The sequence below is a fragment of the Tarenaya hassleriana genome, unplaced genomic scaffold (genome assembly GCF_000463585.1).
Source record: "Tarenaya hassleriana unplaced genomic scaffold, ASM46358v1 Cleome35, whole genome shotgun sequence".
Lineage (NCBI taxonomy): Eukaryota > Viridiplantae > Streptophyta > Magnoliopsida > Brassicales > Cleomaceae > Tarenaya > Tarenaya hassleriana.
In genome coordinates this window covers 1,221,779-1,236,239 of record NW_010966617.1, presented here as the reverse complement: position 1 = coordinate 1,236,239, position 14,461 = coordinate 1,221,779, and the positions used below count along the sequence as shown (strand labels likewise).

General features: G+C 39.7%; 3 protein-coding genes across 3 annotated transcripts; 1 reads left to right on the top strand and 2 right to left on the bottom strand.

Annotated features, from left to right (window-relative positions):
• Positions 1-1,171: 1,171 nt before the first annotated feature.
• Positions 1,172-5,212, bottom strand: LOC104822138 (aldehyde dehydrogenase family 2 member B7, mitochondrial). Its single transcript, XM_010553261.2, has 11 exons — positions 4,980-5,212; positions 4,233-4,379; positions 3,998-4,140; positions 3,752-3,905; positions 3,441-3,670; positions 3,235-3,324; positions 2,821-2,994; positions 2,300-2,437; positions 2,010-2,147; positions 1,838-1,899; positions 1,172-1,749 (listed from the first exon to the last, which is right to left on the bottom strand). The coding sequence occupies exons 1-11, from the start codon at positions 5,050-5,052 to the stop codon at positions 1,476-1,478; spliced, it is 1,623 nt and encodes a 540-aa protein (XP_010551563.1). The 5' UTR covers positions 5,053-5,212; the 3' UTR covers positions 1,172-1,475.
• Positions 5,213-9,699: 4,487 nt separating this feature from the next.
• LOC104822135 (spermidine synthase 1) lies at positions 9,700-12,769 on the top strand. The gene is made up of 9 exons (XM_010553259.2): positions 9,700-10,008; positions 10,536-10,612; positions 10,719-10,841; positions 11,555-11,659; positions 11,764-11,836; positions 11,919-11,990; positions 12,080-12,275; positions 12,357-12,489; positions 12,613-12,769. Exons 1-9 carry the CDS (start codon positions 9,807-9,809, stop codon positions 12,676-12,678), a joined length of 1,047 nt encoding a protein of 348 aa, XP_010551561.1. The 5' UTR covers positions 9,700-9,806; the 3' UTR covers positions 12,679-12,769.
• Positions 12,753-14,431, bottom strand: LOC104822136. The gene has a single exon (XM_010553260.2). The coding sequence runs from the start codon at positions 14,075-14,077 to the stop codon at positions 13,001-13,003; it is 1,077 nt and encodes a 358-aa protein (XP_010551562.1). The 5' UTR covers positions 14,078-14,431; the 3' UTR covers positions 12,753-13,000.
• Between the last annotated feature and the right edge of the window lie 30 nt (positions 14,432-14,461).

The following is a 14,461-nucleotide window of genomic DNA, read 5'->3' as shown; positions in this document are numbered from 1 at the left end:
AAAGAGGAGAAGATGGATGCGCCGGAAGTGATCGGAGGCGGCAAAGTCATTGGTCAGAACTGTACCACGATGGAGTTTCCAGGTGAAGCCATTTCTTGTCCTTTCGGTTGTGTTTCTCTTTCGGTTTCTTTCTCGGAGTTGAACCGTCGAGCCTCGGAGTTGTCGAGGTCGCCGGAGTTCGCTGCGAACGGAGGTTCTTAGTATATTGCCGATACCGTCCGGTCGAGATGTAGGCCCGAACTCCCCTCGTTGACTGAACTCGTAAAAATCGACCGTCTTTTTCATTTCCGATTTCGTTTTTGTTTCTTGCGAGAATCAAATCGGAATGACGGTGAGGGAACGACGTTAATTACAACTATTTTTAGGGGTGTACACGGGTCGGGTATCCATGTTTTTGAGATACCCGTCTTCGTTTTCGTCTTCGCGGGTTTTACAAAAATATTGCCTTTATCTATGTCTCATATTATCTGACCTTAATAAAAAGACGGGTACCTACGGATACCCGCATATAAAACTTGAAAAATCTAAAAATTAACCTCAATTCCAACCAATCTTACATATGTTGATAATTAAAAAGACATTTAATCATATATATACAAGAATGTAAAATATGATACTGTTAATTTTGTTCAATCTGAATAAATACGAGAAGGAAATGCTGATTTCATTTAGGAACATAGACGAAGACGAAGAAGAATCTGATTCTGGCAGCAAGAACTCAATGAAGAACCGATTCTCGGAGAGGAGACGTCGCAAAAGAAGCCGATTTCCTGCACGAACAGAGACGACGACGAAGAAGCAGATTTTCGAAAGAAGACGAAGAAGATACAGAATAAGTCGATTTCTGACACGAACAATGAAGACAAAAAAGTCAATTTCCGGCATGAACAGAACGAAAAGACGAGGAAGAAGACGTAGAAAAAAAGACAAAGAAAATGACAACGAAGAAGTCACAGAAGAAAACGTCGTCGTCAGCCCGAGGAAGAAGAAGCTCCAACGACGGCGGAAGAAGAAGAGAGACCTTTATCCAAAAAGAATAAGAGAGGGATGAGACATTAACCTTCATGGTAAGTGGACGACGGCAGCAGGTGATGGTAAGTGGAAAAATTGTCTAGAAACTTTAGAATAACATTAGATAACTCTAGATATTTTGGTAAATAATATAAAGATATAAGGATAATCTTGTCATTTTGTATATATACGGGTACCCGTAAGTACCCGTTATTAAAATCTATAAAACCCGTTTTCAAACCCGTTCTGCGGATTTTCTTCATTCCATTACTCGTTTTCGTCTTCATCATGTGTCGAGTACCCGTTTTTCAGGTACCCATGAGACCAGGTACTCGTAAACCCGCGGATAACGGGTTTAAATGTCCAACCCTACTATTTTTTAGGAAAAAAAAGGTCGGTATCCAAATTACGAAACTTTCAAGAAAAAAAAAAAGAGCTGGACAGAAGGGGGATGGATGGATGGTTTAGAGCCAAGCAGGGTTGGTGAGGGGAGTGACAACTGCCTTGACCTGCAAGTAATTATTGAGACTGTAGATTCCCTTCTCTCTGCCGATTCCACTCATCTTATACCCTCCGAATGGGACAGCGGCATCGAACACGTCAAAGCAGTTTATCCAGACGCTCCCGACTCTCAGGGCCCTCATCAGTCTGTTCGCCGTGTCCAGGTTCTGCGTGAACACTCCCGCCGCTAGCCCGTAACACGACTTGTTCGCTCTCGCTATTACCTCCTCCAAATCCCTGTGACGACGATGGTTATTCAAGCGCTTTCTCTGTTACCGAATTGAACCCTTTTGAAAAGTTTCTTTCTTGGTGTGTCTCCACTTACTTGAATTTGAGAATGGATTGAACAGGTCCAAAGATCTCTTCTTTCGCTATCACCATCTCATCCTGCCAGGTTTAATATCGGTGTATAATCTGCTTTTTTCGTAGCAATTCGATTTACGTTTGAGTTTCTGTGATAGAGGGTATCTTTTTTTTTTTTTCTTTTTTGGATTTACCTTCACGTCGGAGAAGACAGTGGGTTGGATGTAGTATCCCTTGGAGCCAAGTTGGTCGCCTCCAGCTTGGAGCGTAGCTCCATTCTCGATTCCTGATCTAATGTACCTCAATATCTTCTTGAACTGTTCTGAATCTACCTGTTTTTTCCACCGCAAAATCACCCTTCAGTTAATTATGAATCATGGTGCGTTTCTGTTGTTTCGGTTTTCTCACTGTGACTGATTTCATCTAAGGAAGGTAATTTTGATATGGTTCATATGCTGATTCTACAGATATCAGGCCAGTTTACCTGAGGTCCCTGCTCGATGCCCGCCTTGAATGGATCACCGACAGCACGTTTGATAGCGCGCGCTTTGGATTTCTCTACAAATTCATCATACACACGCTCGTGTACGAATGTGCGTGAGCCAGCACAGCAACATTGTCCCTACAAATTAACCAGAGTAGGTGGTTCAGATACACGTCCATTAAATATGGGAGAAGATTGATTGGCTTATAAGCATACGGATGGATCCATTCCATCTACAAAGCCAGAGTTTTTAAGTGCGAGTTAATTGTGAATGACATAGGCCTAACACGAACTGAAATATGATCTAAAGTATCACAGAGCCATTCAATGTCAAAGATCCATACTACGGAAAAGGGGATCTGAAGCGTGGTTATCTACCAAAATCGGATTGGTTGGTGGCATATAAACTTATGGCTCCTCTCCCCTTAAAAACTGGTTTCTAAGTTGAGTTGTAGCAACCGGTACTGTTAGACCAACTGAGGGTAGAGCATGGGTAAAGTTTCACCATTGATGTTAGTTACCTGGTTAAAGAACACGGCTAAGTGAGCAAGCTCAACTGCCTTATCTACATCAGCATCTTCACATACAATGAATGGCGATTTGCCCCCCAGTTCCAAAGTCACTGGCTTAAGATTGCTCTTGGCAGCCAACTGAAGAACCACCTTTCCGGTTCCAGTAGACCCGGTAAAAGCCACCTGCAGAGAATTAATAGAATTTATTAGAGGGCAGATTTTGAGACATGTTGAACGTTTCCACGAACCAAAAACCCATGTATGATAGTTTTAGTATGAGATTGGATAGTACTTTCTGAGTTATATAAATTCCTTGAAGAAGCTTCCAAGGAAACTAGAAGAACGTTTCACAGCAAGACGACAAATATCATTGGAGAACTGGAAAGAAAATAATGAAGAGCGTGTTCAAGGTTTCTTCACCACCTTATCAATATCCATGTGACTGGCGATGGCCGCACCAGCTGTTGGACCGAATCCAGAAACTATGTTTACAACACCCGGGGGAAGTCCAGCCTGTCAGAGAAACCGGAATTCTCAGCAGGTAGAACAAAAATATTAGTGGAACAGATTACGTATAGAATACTAAATCGATTGCAAAAACAAAAAGGACCACCAGATTCATATCTAACCTCGAGAAGAAGTTTCCCAACGTAGAGAGCAGACAGGGGAGTCTGCTCTGCTGTCTTCAGGACAACAGTGTTTCCACATGCTAATGCAGGTCCTAGTTTCCATGCGAGCATCAGAAGAGGAAAATTCCAAGGGATGATCTGCCCAGCTACCCCTATTGGTTCGTGGAGAGTCTGGACATGGTGCGGACCATCGGCCGGAACCGTCAAACCATGGATCTTGTCCGCCCAACCTGAGAAACCCATCAAAGAACACAAGATTGTAAGAGAAGAGAAACGTTATGATAAAAATATATCCACATTGCTTTACCCACCAGCATAGTATCGGAAAAGACGTGTAAGCATTGGCACTTCGACTTTGGCAGCTTGATCATATGGTTTTCCGTTGTCCCATGTCTCAAGCGCTGCTATCTCATCGTTGTGTTTCTCAACCAGATCAGCACACCGCAGCAAGATCTTGGACCTTTCCTGAAGAAAAGACAGGACAGAAGCCGAAGTTAAGAAAGAGTCTAGCTTCAAAGGATGATCCCTAAACACATATATGCACAAGAAAACATTACATAAGCAGTCATTCTAGGCCACGGTCCCTCATCGAAGGCCATGCGGGCAGCAGAGACGGCTCGGTTCACGTCCTCCACGTCGCCCTCGGCCACATGAGCGATGACGTCCCCGGTCCTTGGGTCCAAAGTGGGGAAAGTCTTTCCTGCACCGTATCATAAGACGTAACCATCAAGACTTAGATTAAGCAAATATCTGATAGTTTCCACATACATTAATTGGCATGGATGAGTTTACCTGAAGCTGAATCAACGAATTTGCCATCGATTAGAAGCTGAGTGAGCTCGACTTTCACCGGTGGAGAGATCGGCACCTCGAGAGCAGCGGCAGCAGCAGCAGCTGTGCTGTATCTGTGAACTCCTCTGCTGACATGAGGGCTCTTCCCTGAAGAAAAAAGTTCATATATCCAATTCAAGTTACGTACAAAAACAAATCATGATAGATTTCCACGGACAATCAACATCAAATTAAGCTAAACCCCGTGAGAATTTCAGAGCAGAGAAATATTGAGTGGAAATGGATTAAAAGCAGCGAGATTTAACGATGCATCCGGTAATCTAGACTCTATAAGAGTGATTTAAAAAACCGAGAAATGATGAATACATGTGGGATCAGGAGTTCATCACGTTTAGTTCGAAAAAGAGACGCCTTGAAAGGATCTCCAAAAGAATTGGGACCATAAAAACATACTGATGTCTTTTTCATCTCAATTTTACAAAAACGCAGCTGATTCCGTCTATTTTCTCGAGAGCCAAGCAAACGAACGAGAAAAACGATCCCCTGTCAACTGAGGAAGATTCAAAATTCAAACGAGAACGATAGCTATCAGAGATTCAAAATCGCCGAACACGATTCCGAATAGTACAAACGCGATCAGCTAATTGCGATAACAAGGAGACGGCAGGATCTGGGTCATATTCGAGCATCTAGAATCCAATTTGAACATGGAAGGAAACCGACCAGAAACGATCGCAAGCACTGTACCTCCGAGAGAAAGTAAAGAAGGCGAAGAAGCTATGGAGCGAGAGAGCAACGAAGAAATCCTCCTTGAAGCCATAGTGTCACTTCGACGCAGAGCTCTGCTTGGCTACGTATGAAGGGCGTGCACATACAAATCAATACATGTTATTTATAATATCCACATTGGATATACAAATGCGCTAAAACGCTAACATTGACTAGGTTTCAGGAAAGTTTTACTTAGAATTTAAAATTTCCCCTTTTTTTTAAAGTTTCCTCTCCCTTTATTAACATGATACGAACAAAATAAAATATAACAGAACATTTTTTATTGTTGTTTTCTTATAAAGTTGTTTTCGATAAGTTTTTTTATTATAAAATACTTTTTAGATTTTTTTTCCTTTTTTTTTCATGACATTCAAATGAATCATAGGGGAAAAGTGTCTGAAATCACTAAATATTGAAGAAAACGTTAGGAAATCCCTAAAGACAAATCATCGAATATGGGAAATAAACAAAATGGATTTATCATATATTAATAATATATCCTACGTAAGCATTGCATGTATCACTAATGAAAAAAAGAAAAGAAAAGATAAACACGAAGAAAAAGAGAGAAAGAAGGCGTTGCGTTTGGGTTATTATTTCCACAAAGCGAACAGTTTGCGAGAGACCCGCCACAGCAGCAAGTGGCACACCATGAAGATTGCGACATGTCTTTATGTCTTCTACTTATTTTTTCTCCATCACGTGTGTGTCATCATTCACTAGTGATTCAGGGGCATAACTTAGGAAAAATAAAACTAAAAGTCGGACCAAAATAGGAAATACATATTTATATGGTTTTTCTGTATGTGTATATGAGAGGAGCAAATGGATTTCCTTCAAAAAAAAATGAGGCAAAAATGATATTGAAGTGGATAAATCCCTCGAAAAAACGCAGATGAATTGGTAAGGTGGTTGGTCCTATATCGAAAGATCGTGGATCCGATTCCTTGGTTATTCATCTGTCATCCGTCAGTTAAGACTGATTAACCTTTCCATATATGGGTCGTGGATTCGTGGATGTACGACGGATATCTAAGCAATAGATAAAAGCTAGCATAGATAGACCCATTTGTTACCAAAGGGGTTCACTAGCCCCACTCTATCTCAAAGAATTAAATTTACTTATATTATTATTTGAAAAAAATTAAACATTACTTATCATTTTAATACAAATTTAAATAATAATCCCATGAAAGTTTAGAATATTTATAGTTAAAGATAATTTTGGATCTGCCACCTAGAGTTAGGGTTATCCACGATAATTGGATAAGCGCGTCTGTATGTTTTTTTATGAAGATATTTATGTTGTGATGAACAGATGCACTATGAGTGGATAGATCAATTATTACAATTATGGAATCTAATTTTCAACTTCCTCGCCTGTCTAGTTGAGTTAAATCACACTCTCTCGCTCGTCCGATTGGCGATTAAAGTAATCTATTATTCATAAGAAACCTTTCTAGACCGATGTGATTTGATTTGACACACCAACCATAATATTCGAAATTCCTAAACCGGGATTAGGTGGGTTCATGACCAAGACGATGAAGGCATCAGGTACCCGACTACTATATAAACTCTTTTTTTTTGGTATTTAGATTGATTTACTAAATTTTTTATCAACCGAAAGACATTATTACTGCCTTAATCTCGGACTTCTATATCATGTTTTTCATATTTGAATATATTGGATATAAAAACAACTTATCTCGATATTTATATATAAGATAATTTGGTTTCCTTTATAAACATTTCATTGATATACATACATGCACATGGATAGTTTTTTTTTTTTTTTGATAATATGTGATTTGCCAATAGTGGAGTTCGAACCTGGGTGGAGCACTCTTTGCGCATACCCACGTGGATAGTTTACTATTGGTGAGTCATAAATAAGTAACCATTTAACGAATCTTCAGCCGTATAAAAAATAGACGACGTTTTAAAAAATAAATTATTTTGACGTGACACTGGTTGAAAAAAAAAAGACAAAGGGGGTCGTCTATGAATGCTGATATATTATATATCACCAAATTTGTTTTTTTCAATATTTCTTCGAAATATTTATTACAACATAAAATGGAAATGCTTGGAATTGCGCACGGCTGCAATGGACCGCCGCATCTCTAACTATGCGTGGACAAAGGGTTGGGCCGGTTGGCAGACGTAAAACCCAAAGTGTTAAAAAAAAGGGCCCATAATGGGCTATTATTAAGAGGCCTATGTTAGGTTTCCAATAATGTATTTAACAAAAAAATAATAAGCATGATAAGGCCCATGTCTTAACTAAAAAATGCAGGCCCATAATGAGCATCTCGACGCGAGTGGTGGGTCTATTACAAAAAAATAAAGATGTAAAAAAATAATAATTTAAACGATTTAAAAAAAAAAGTAAGAATTGGTTGGTAAAAAATATTATATTTAATGTTTATTGGTGAAATTCTATCATAAATTAAGGGAGCAGGTACAACAATAATTGAGTTTGCTAACTATTTTAGTCATATGCACACACGTACGCGTCTGCAACCCGACCGACCTACTTTTCCTTCCTTTTTTTTTAAATGCTCTATTGTGTTGGTATGAATTATGATGAACAGTCATAAACCATATGATTATATTCGATTATAATAGTGAATAATCCAACGCCGACCAAATCTACAGAAATTAAGGGCTCAAGCATTTCCTTTTTTGGTTAGTCATATTAATATAATAAATTTCATGGGACATTGGGTCGAATCTCAAAAAAATGTCAGTCGAAATGCATAAAACGTCCCGTTGTTGAATGTAATAGAGAAAATATTTTTATATTATTGATAATGGAATATTTTAGGTATAATATCTAGGGTAAATCATAAGCATATCAATAATAATATTTTAATAATAATATCTTTCTATATGCCCCTCGAGGTGAATCATCGATGAATTCAATCTTGTTACATAAAAACTGAAAATTGAAATTGTGATCGTATTAAACGAATCATCTTTCATGTGGTGGTATAGTTCAGATTTGAATCGGTATTGCTTGATAACGTTTGAAGAGTTTGAGAGTTGTATTCTCAGAGGCTGATATGGCACGAAAGTGAGAAACGTATGCGTGAATTGGGTTGCACGACAATGAAGTCGCGGCAGCGCAAAAAACTGCGGTGTATATAGCGCGACGCATAATGCGTGATAGTCTAGCAGCGGGACAAGAGAAGAGAATAAAAATAAGTAACGCAAATACGTGGATAGACGATCGGAGTTTTCCAATCGAAAGAGACTAAAAGCCATATTTAAAGAGTTCAACGGTTAGGGTTGACATCGATAAACGAACATCCTCGAAAAAAAAGTAGCACATCGGCTAGGGTTGACATCGATAAACGAACGTCATCGAGAAAAAAAAGTAGCACATCGGCTAGGGTTGACACTGATGAACATTGCCATCGGAAAAAAAAATTAGAAGGAAAAAAAAAAGAGCAAAATGAATGCAAGACGATACTCAAGATGATAATACTATCGCTTTCGGATTCGACCAACATTGTTGACTAGAAGAAAAAAAATTAGAGCAAAAACCGAAGCTCTGATACCATGATAGAGAAAATGTTTTTCTATTATTGATAATGAGAAGAATACATCATAATATATAGCAAAATACAATAGAATATTCTAGGCATAATATCTAAGGTAAATCATAATCATATCAATGATAATATTCTAATAATAATATCTTCCTATAGAATAGAGGTCCGGTAAAGAATCCCACCGCAAAAATATATTGTAGATAAATTTTACCTTACAAAAATATGTGCAAGAAACTGTATCTAGCATTCGAATCCGTAATTTCAAGATCACAACGACAACACCTTAACCGGTACACCAAGATTTTTCTTCGGCTCGAATCTGAATAAATGGCTCCTCAGAAAACATTAAAATAACTAAATAGTAAATACATAATTCTTTTTTTAAAATCTGAACAAATTATTGCATAGCTTAAAAGAAGTCTAACACGATGTCTTTTTGCAATGTGTAGATCTCGAAAGGTCGTGTTTTGATTATTTTCCTAAGCCCTTTTTTTAATATAAACCAGTTTATGATTAGAAGAAATATTATTCATAATAGAAGAAGAGATGCAATTTTGTTCACGTGGGGTTCCGATGACCCAGAAAGAATAAATAATACGAATATTTATTCCAGTCCACAGTCTACGCTACGAATAAAGTTTTATTCCCTTGCTCATGAGTCATGACCATCCATCAATATAGCTATATACATACATGTATGTGTATGGGCCTAAAATCATCTGTTATTTATATAGTCCGATTTTTGTTTTGTATAGTTGAATAAGCAGAGACATCTACATAATTTAGCAACCATATATACACCAAAAAGGGTGGATTATGGTTTTATAAAAAATGCATGTCATTATATACATATACATACACAATAATTATTAATCCTTAAAAAGGTAATAAATAATTACCATGCATGACTGTCGTATAGTGCCGTTTTCTTTTCAAATCGCAACCACCGATAAGGGACATATGCTACCATAATTTCTAAGTTGGATTCATCCGATGCAAAGTCAAAGGGGAAGCAGCGTCGTTGGATTATCATTGTCGAATTATCATCGCGAAATTAATCCCAAATTGAAAATTGAAAATGTTAGATTCGTACGGCAACCTTTCTCTCTCCCCCTCTATATAGTATATATACATCTCTTCAGGACTCACGTGAATCGCGTCGGCGAACAACCCTAATCTCCGTCCCTCCATATCAGTGGTGTAGACTTTGGGTTTGCTTTCGGGTGGTTTCGGCAGGGCAAGCATGGCGGCGCAAGAAGCTTCCGTTATTGATTTGCCCGTGAAGAGGCCGAGAGAAGACGAGGATAACGGCGCCACTACTAACGCCGTTTCAATGGATACGGAGATCACTGCCGCCGCTGATAACGGCGTTGACGGCAAGGAGTCAAGCAGTGTCTCCTCTGTTATCCCCGGATGGTTCTCCGAGATTAGTTCCATGTGGCCAGGTCGGTTCTCGTTGTTTTTCTTGTTTAGGCCTTTCGGCTGCAGGGAAAAAGCCATTTTCTCTGCGCCTTTTGGATCCAATGTTTGCTTTGCAAATATGTGGGCACATACATATAGGTATATATTTGCATATATGTGTATGTAGATGCTGATTACCCATTTCAATGTAAAAATGTATCTTATCAGGTTCTGATTCTGCATTTGTCCTTTCCTGAACTGTTTATATGTTTCTCCAACTTTCTTTCTGTGGGAACTTTTGTGTCCCTCTTCCCGAGATTTGTCTTCAATCCTCTCTGAAGTAATCCTGATTCCCTGTTTCTTTTTTCCCTTCCACTTCCATGGCTCTACCAGTAGGCTGTTGATCAAGTATTATGCCTCCTTACCATGGAATTTTGGTTGACAAAGGAATGCTATTTGACTTGAACCTGCAGTTCACCTTTTTTTCCTAACTGTTCCCCTTTGTCCGAACTACAACAATCTTGGGAAAAAGATATGATTTTGGAGTGCATGGATTTCTGAAACGATGCAGGAGAGGCACACTCCTTGAAGGTGGAGAAGATTTTATTTGAAGGAAAATCGGATTACCAGCAAGTGATGGTTTTTCAGGTGGAATAGCTGCATCACGTTCACATTTTATCTTAAAGTTCTCAACTTTTTCATCGAGTAAGAATCTTATGAACCTCTCTTTTTTCTGTTTTGGGTTGTTGAATAGTCTGCAACGTATGGGAAGGTTTTGGTTCTGGATGGAGTGATTCAGCTCACAGAGAGAGACGAATGTGCGTATCAGGAAATGATTGCCCATCTTCCCTTGTGTTCAATCCCTAACCCCAAGAAGGTACTTCTACTTTTTGAACCATCAAAGTTCGAGCAGTTCACGTTTTTTTAAAAGATTATAATGGCAGAGAAATGGAGATCATCAAATCCGTTAACCTCCCCCAAAAAAAGATGCTGCAGATTAACAGAGTTTTTTGCTTTTCAAACAAACAACAAAAGACAACTTTTTTACTATGTTGGCTTCTGGTAAAGTAGAGCTTACTGATTTTTTTTACCACTGGTAACTGGCAAGTGAAGCAATCATAGCTTCCAAGAAAGGTTTGTGCTAACAGATAATAAAGGTTTCATTTCTCCAATGTACAACTTGCATCTGCTTCCAAGAAAGTTGAATCAAATCAAAGTTTCTTGCTTTTTGGAGGTGCACCATCATTTTCTTCCTAACCCAAAAAAAAAGGAAAATCAAGGCTTCTCCTCTTCTGGCAATAGCTGAACAATCAAAGTTCCTTTATTGTATAACTTGATCAGATCAATAGAAACTTTAAGCAAGCATGAATGATTATCTTATTGGGTGGCGGTAGAGTGTCTGTTTAGAAACAGGTTGAGATAATTGAGAGTTTCTCGCTTTTCATTTTCATATGTCAAAACTTCTTTCTGCTTCCAAGACAGGTAGAAGCCAAAGCACCAAAATGCTGTGTGTATTTTGCTTTCGAAAGTTAAAAAAAAATATATATATAAGCAGGTGGGTTTCTTCTTGTGATGAATGCATCTAATCAGGTATTGGTCATTGGCGGAGGAGATGGAGGAGTCCTGCGGGAAGTGTCACGCCATTCTTCTGTTGAGCAGATTGACATTTGTGAAATCGATAAAATGGTCATTGATGTGAGTATTTTTTTTTGTTAAATCGTTGATGTGAGTATGGTCCTTACACTTTTTCTGCTTCAGTTTGCTTCTTAAGTTTTCACTGTCTTGGATCTTTTCTCCAGGTTTCTAAGGAATTCTTCCCTCATGTAGCAGTCGGATATGAGGACCCTCGTGTCAACCTTCATATTGGCGACGGTAACATCTCTTCCCAAATGATTTATAGTTCAACCAATGATCTGTTCTTCTTTTGAACTGATCAGTTGAGTCTTTTTTGCAGGAGTTGCTTTCTTGAAGAGTGCAGCTGAAGGAACCTATGATGCAATTATTGTGGATTCATCGGATCCGATTGGTAAAGAAGCAGAATGTAGCTGTTGGATCGAGTCAGAGTTTTCGGCTTCCTTCAAAATCAATCTAATATGTGAGAACGAATGTGGGCAGGTCCTGCAAAAGAGCTATTTGAGAAGCCCTTCTTTGAAACTGTGGCAAGAGCTCTGCGTCCAGGAGGGGTAGTGTGCACTCAGGCTGAGAGCATGTGGCTTCACATGCACATCATCGAGGACATTGTTTCCAACTGCCATGAAATCTTCAAGGGCTCTGTCAATTACGCCTGGACCAGTGTCCCGACATACCCCAGGTAATGTATAACATGATGTCTGCATCACTTTTCATGTTGCCCAGGAACCCGACTTTCTTACAAGAATGATATGTTTTGAAGTGGGGTTATCGGCTTCATGCTCTGTGCAACTGAGGGGCCTCATGTCGATTTCAAACACCCCGTTAACCCCATTGATGCTGATGAGAGCCATGTTGACTCTAAAGGAGGACCCTTGAAGTTCTACAACACTCAGGTAAACAAACAAATTCCCAAAAAAGTTTTGGATCATAGTAAAAAGAAAATGGTCCATGATAAAGATGGACAGAGTTAATCTTACTGGATATCCCTAACGATATTTGTATATTTTGGTAATCAGCTTCATTCAGCCGCATTCTGCTTGCCTTCGTTTGCGAAGAAGGTGATAGACTCGAAAACCAGTTAGAAAGAGAAACTATATTGAAAGATTGCTTCTTCGATTGGATCTTGGTGGAATATTGGTTGAGGCAGCAAATAAACTTTTTTTTTTTGTGATTTGTGGAAACCCATCAGGGTTGTTCTCAGCATGTTTTATCAAAGTCTATGCGACTACAAGAGCTCCATTAGTGATAAGAGTGGTAGTCTCTTCAAAACATAATATAATGAGTAAAAGATTGTTCGGAAAGGGGTAGTAAGTAAAGCAATGACTGAATACAGTAAAAGGTAAAGGACCAAAAGGGTCCATTTTTATAGTTTTCCAGTCCGAGATTTAGACCTTGATCCCAAAGTCACGAACTTTCAGTGTATCCCTTGGCTCCTACCTCAAGGTCAGCCTTCTTCTTTAGAGCCCGGGTCCTGGATTCGTGATAAAACAAAACGCAAGCAACCCATTTGAACGCATTCCCCGCACAGATCAAACCGGCATAGGCACAAGTGTAGTACACCCCGGTCCGACTGGCACTGCAGTCCGAGTAAAAACAGGGGAGCCTCAGAACCAGAGCGTTCACGAAGAACACGAGCATTAGCCAAAGTCCTTGCCTTTCGTGTCCTCTTCCGTAACAAGCCGACAGCGACAGAGCATCACTGCCATAGACAGCTTCCTCCTCGCTCCCGACTTCCAATACCGAAACGACCAGACCCATGTTCCATCCCGCACTCCACTTGCTGAGCTTCGCTGACAGAACTACAAAGGCTGCTCCGTGAAGCAGAACCACAGAGATATGAAGCAGAAGCTTCGTCAGGTCGCCCTGGCCATAGGGCCAGTTGTAATGATAGCTTTCTTCTCCATGGAGATCGATAAGAACATAGGAGTAGTCGTATTGGCCGAACAGAAAAGCCCAGTAGTAGTAATTCGTGGCAGTGAAGATGAAGCCGAAGAGGACGGAGGTTGAGAAGAGGAGGACATACAGAGACGTAATCAGACAGCCTCGAAGCCTGTTCCGACAGATTTCGACAGACCTCCGCGCCAAAATCGGAAGACCCATCGGTTCATCCGACGTGTATACGGCCGATGACGCGGCCACTACTGTCGTCGTGGTGAAGAGATTCAGAAACTGATACGGGAAAAGGTAGAGGAGACATGTCTGGAACATCGGCCAAACCACAGCCCCGCCGGATCCGGGCATGGATTTTCCATAAGAGTAATAATAATAACTCCAACTGGAGTATCTTTGATGTCGGGAGAGATACAGGGAGGCGTGGTAAAGGGTGTTCTGGAGAGAGAGCTCGAAGAAGATTAAGAAAGAAAAGAGAGGAACAGAACTGAAGAAAACCCAGATTAGTAGACTGGTGTTACAGCGGAGGAGTCTGGCAGATTGTTTGAGGATGTCGAGGAATTCGAGCTTCTCTTGGAACTTCGTCGCCATTGTTGCTCCTCGGAAAGTAACAAGAATCAAAGAGAGCCAAAGTTTCAGAAGAAAACGACTTGCTCCTTCTATTCTCTCGTTATGTTAATGTACAATGTAAAGACTTTAACCTACAGAATCAAAGATGGAAATACAATCAATCAAGCATATATACAGGTCTGAATTTTTGCAGACTTTCCTTTTCGTATATGCTGCTATAGAAAGGCAAAGAAGGTAGCGTCGTCGTCTCTGCCATTGACGTTTACTTGTGAGTTGACGCCAACGTTTGAATTTTCAACCGACATGGTCAGCCGTCCGGTTTCCTGAAAATTTCGCCTCCCTAGTTGATTGGACACAAAACTTGGCATTTTCGCTCGTTACTTGGAAAAAGAATCCATCCCCTCA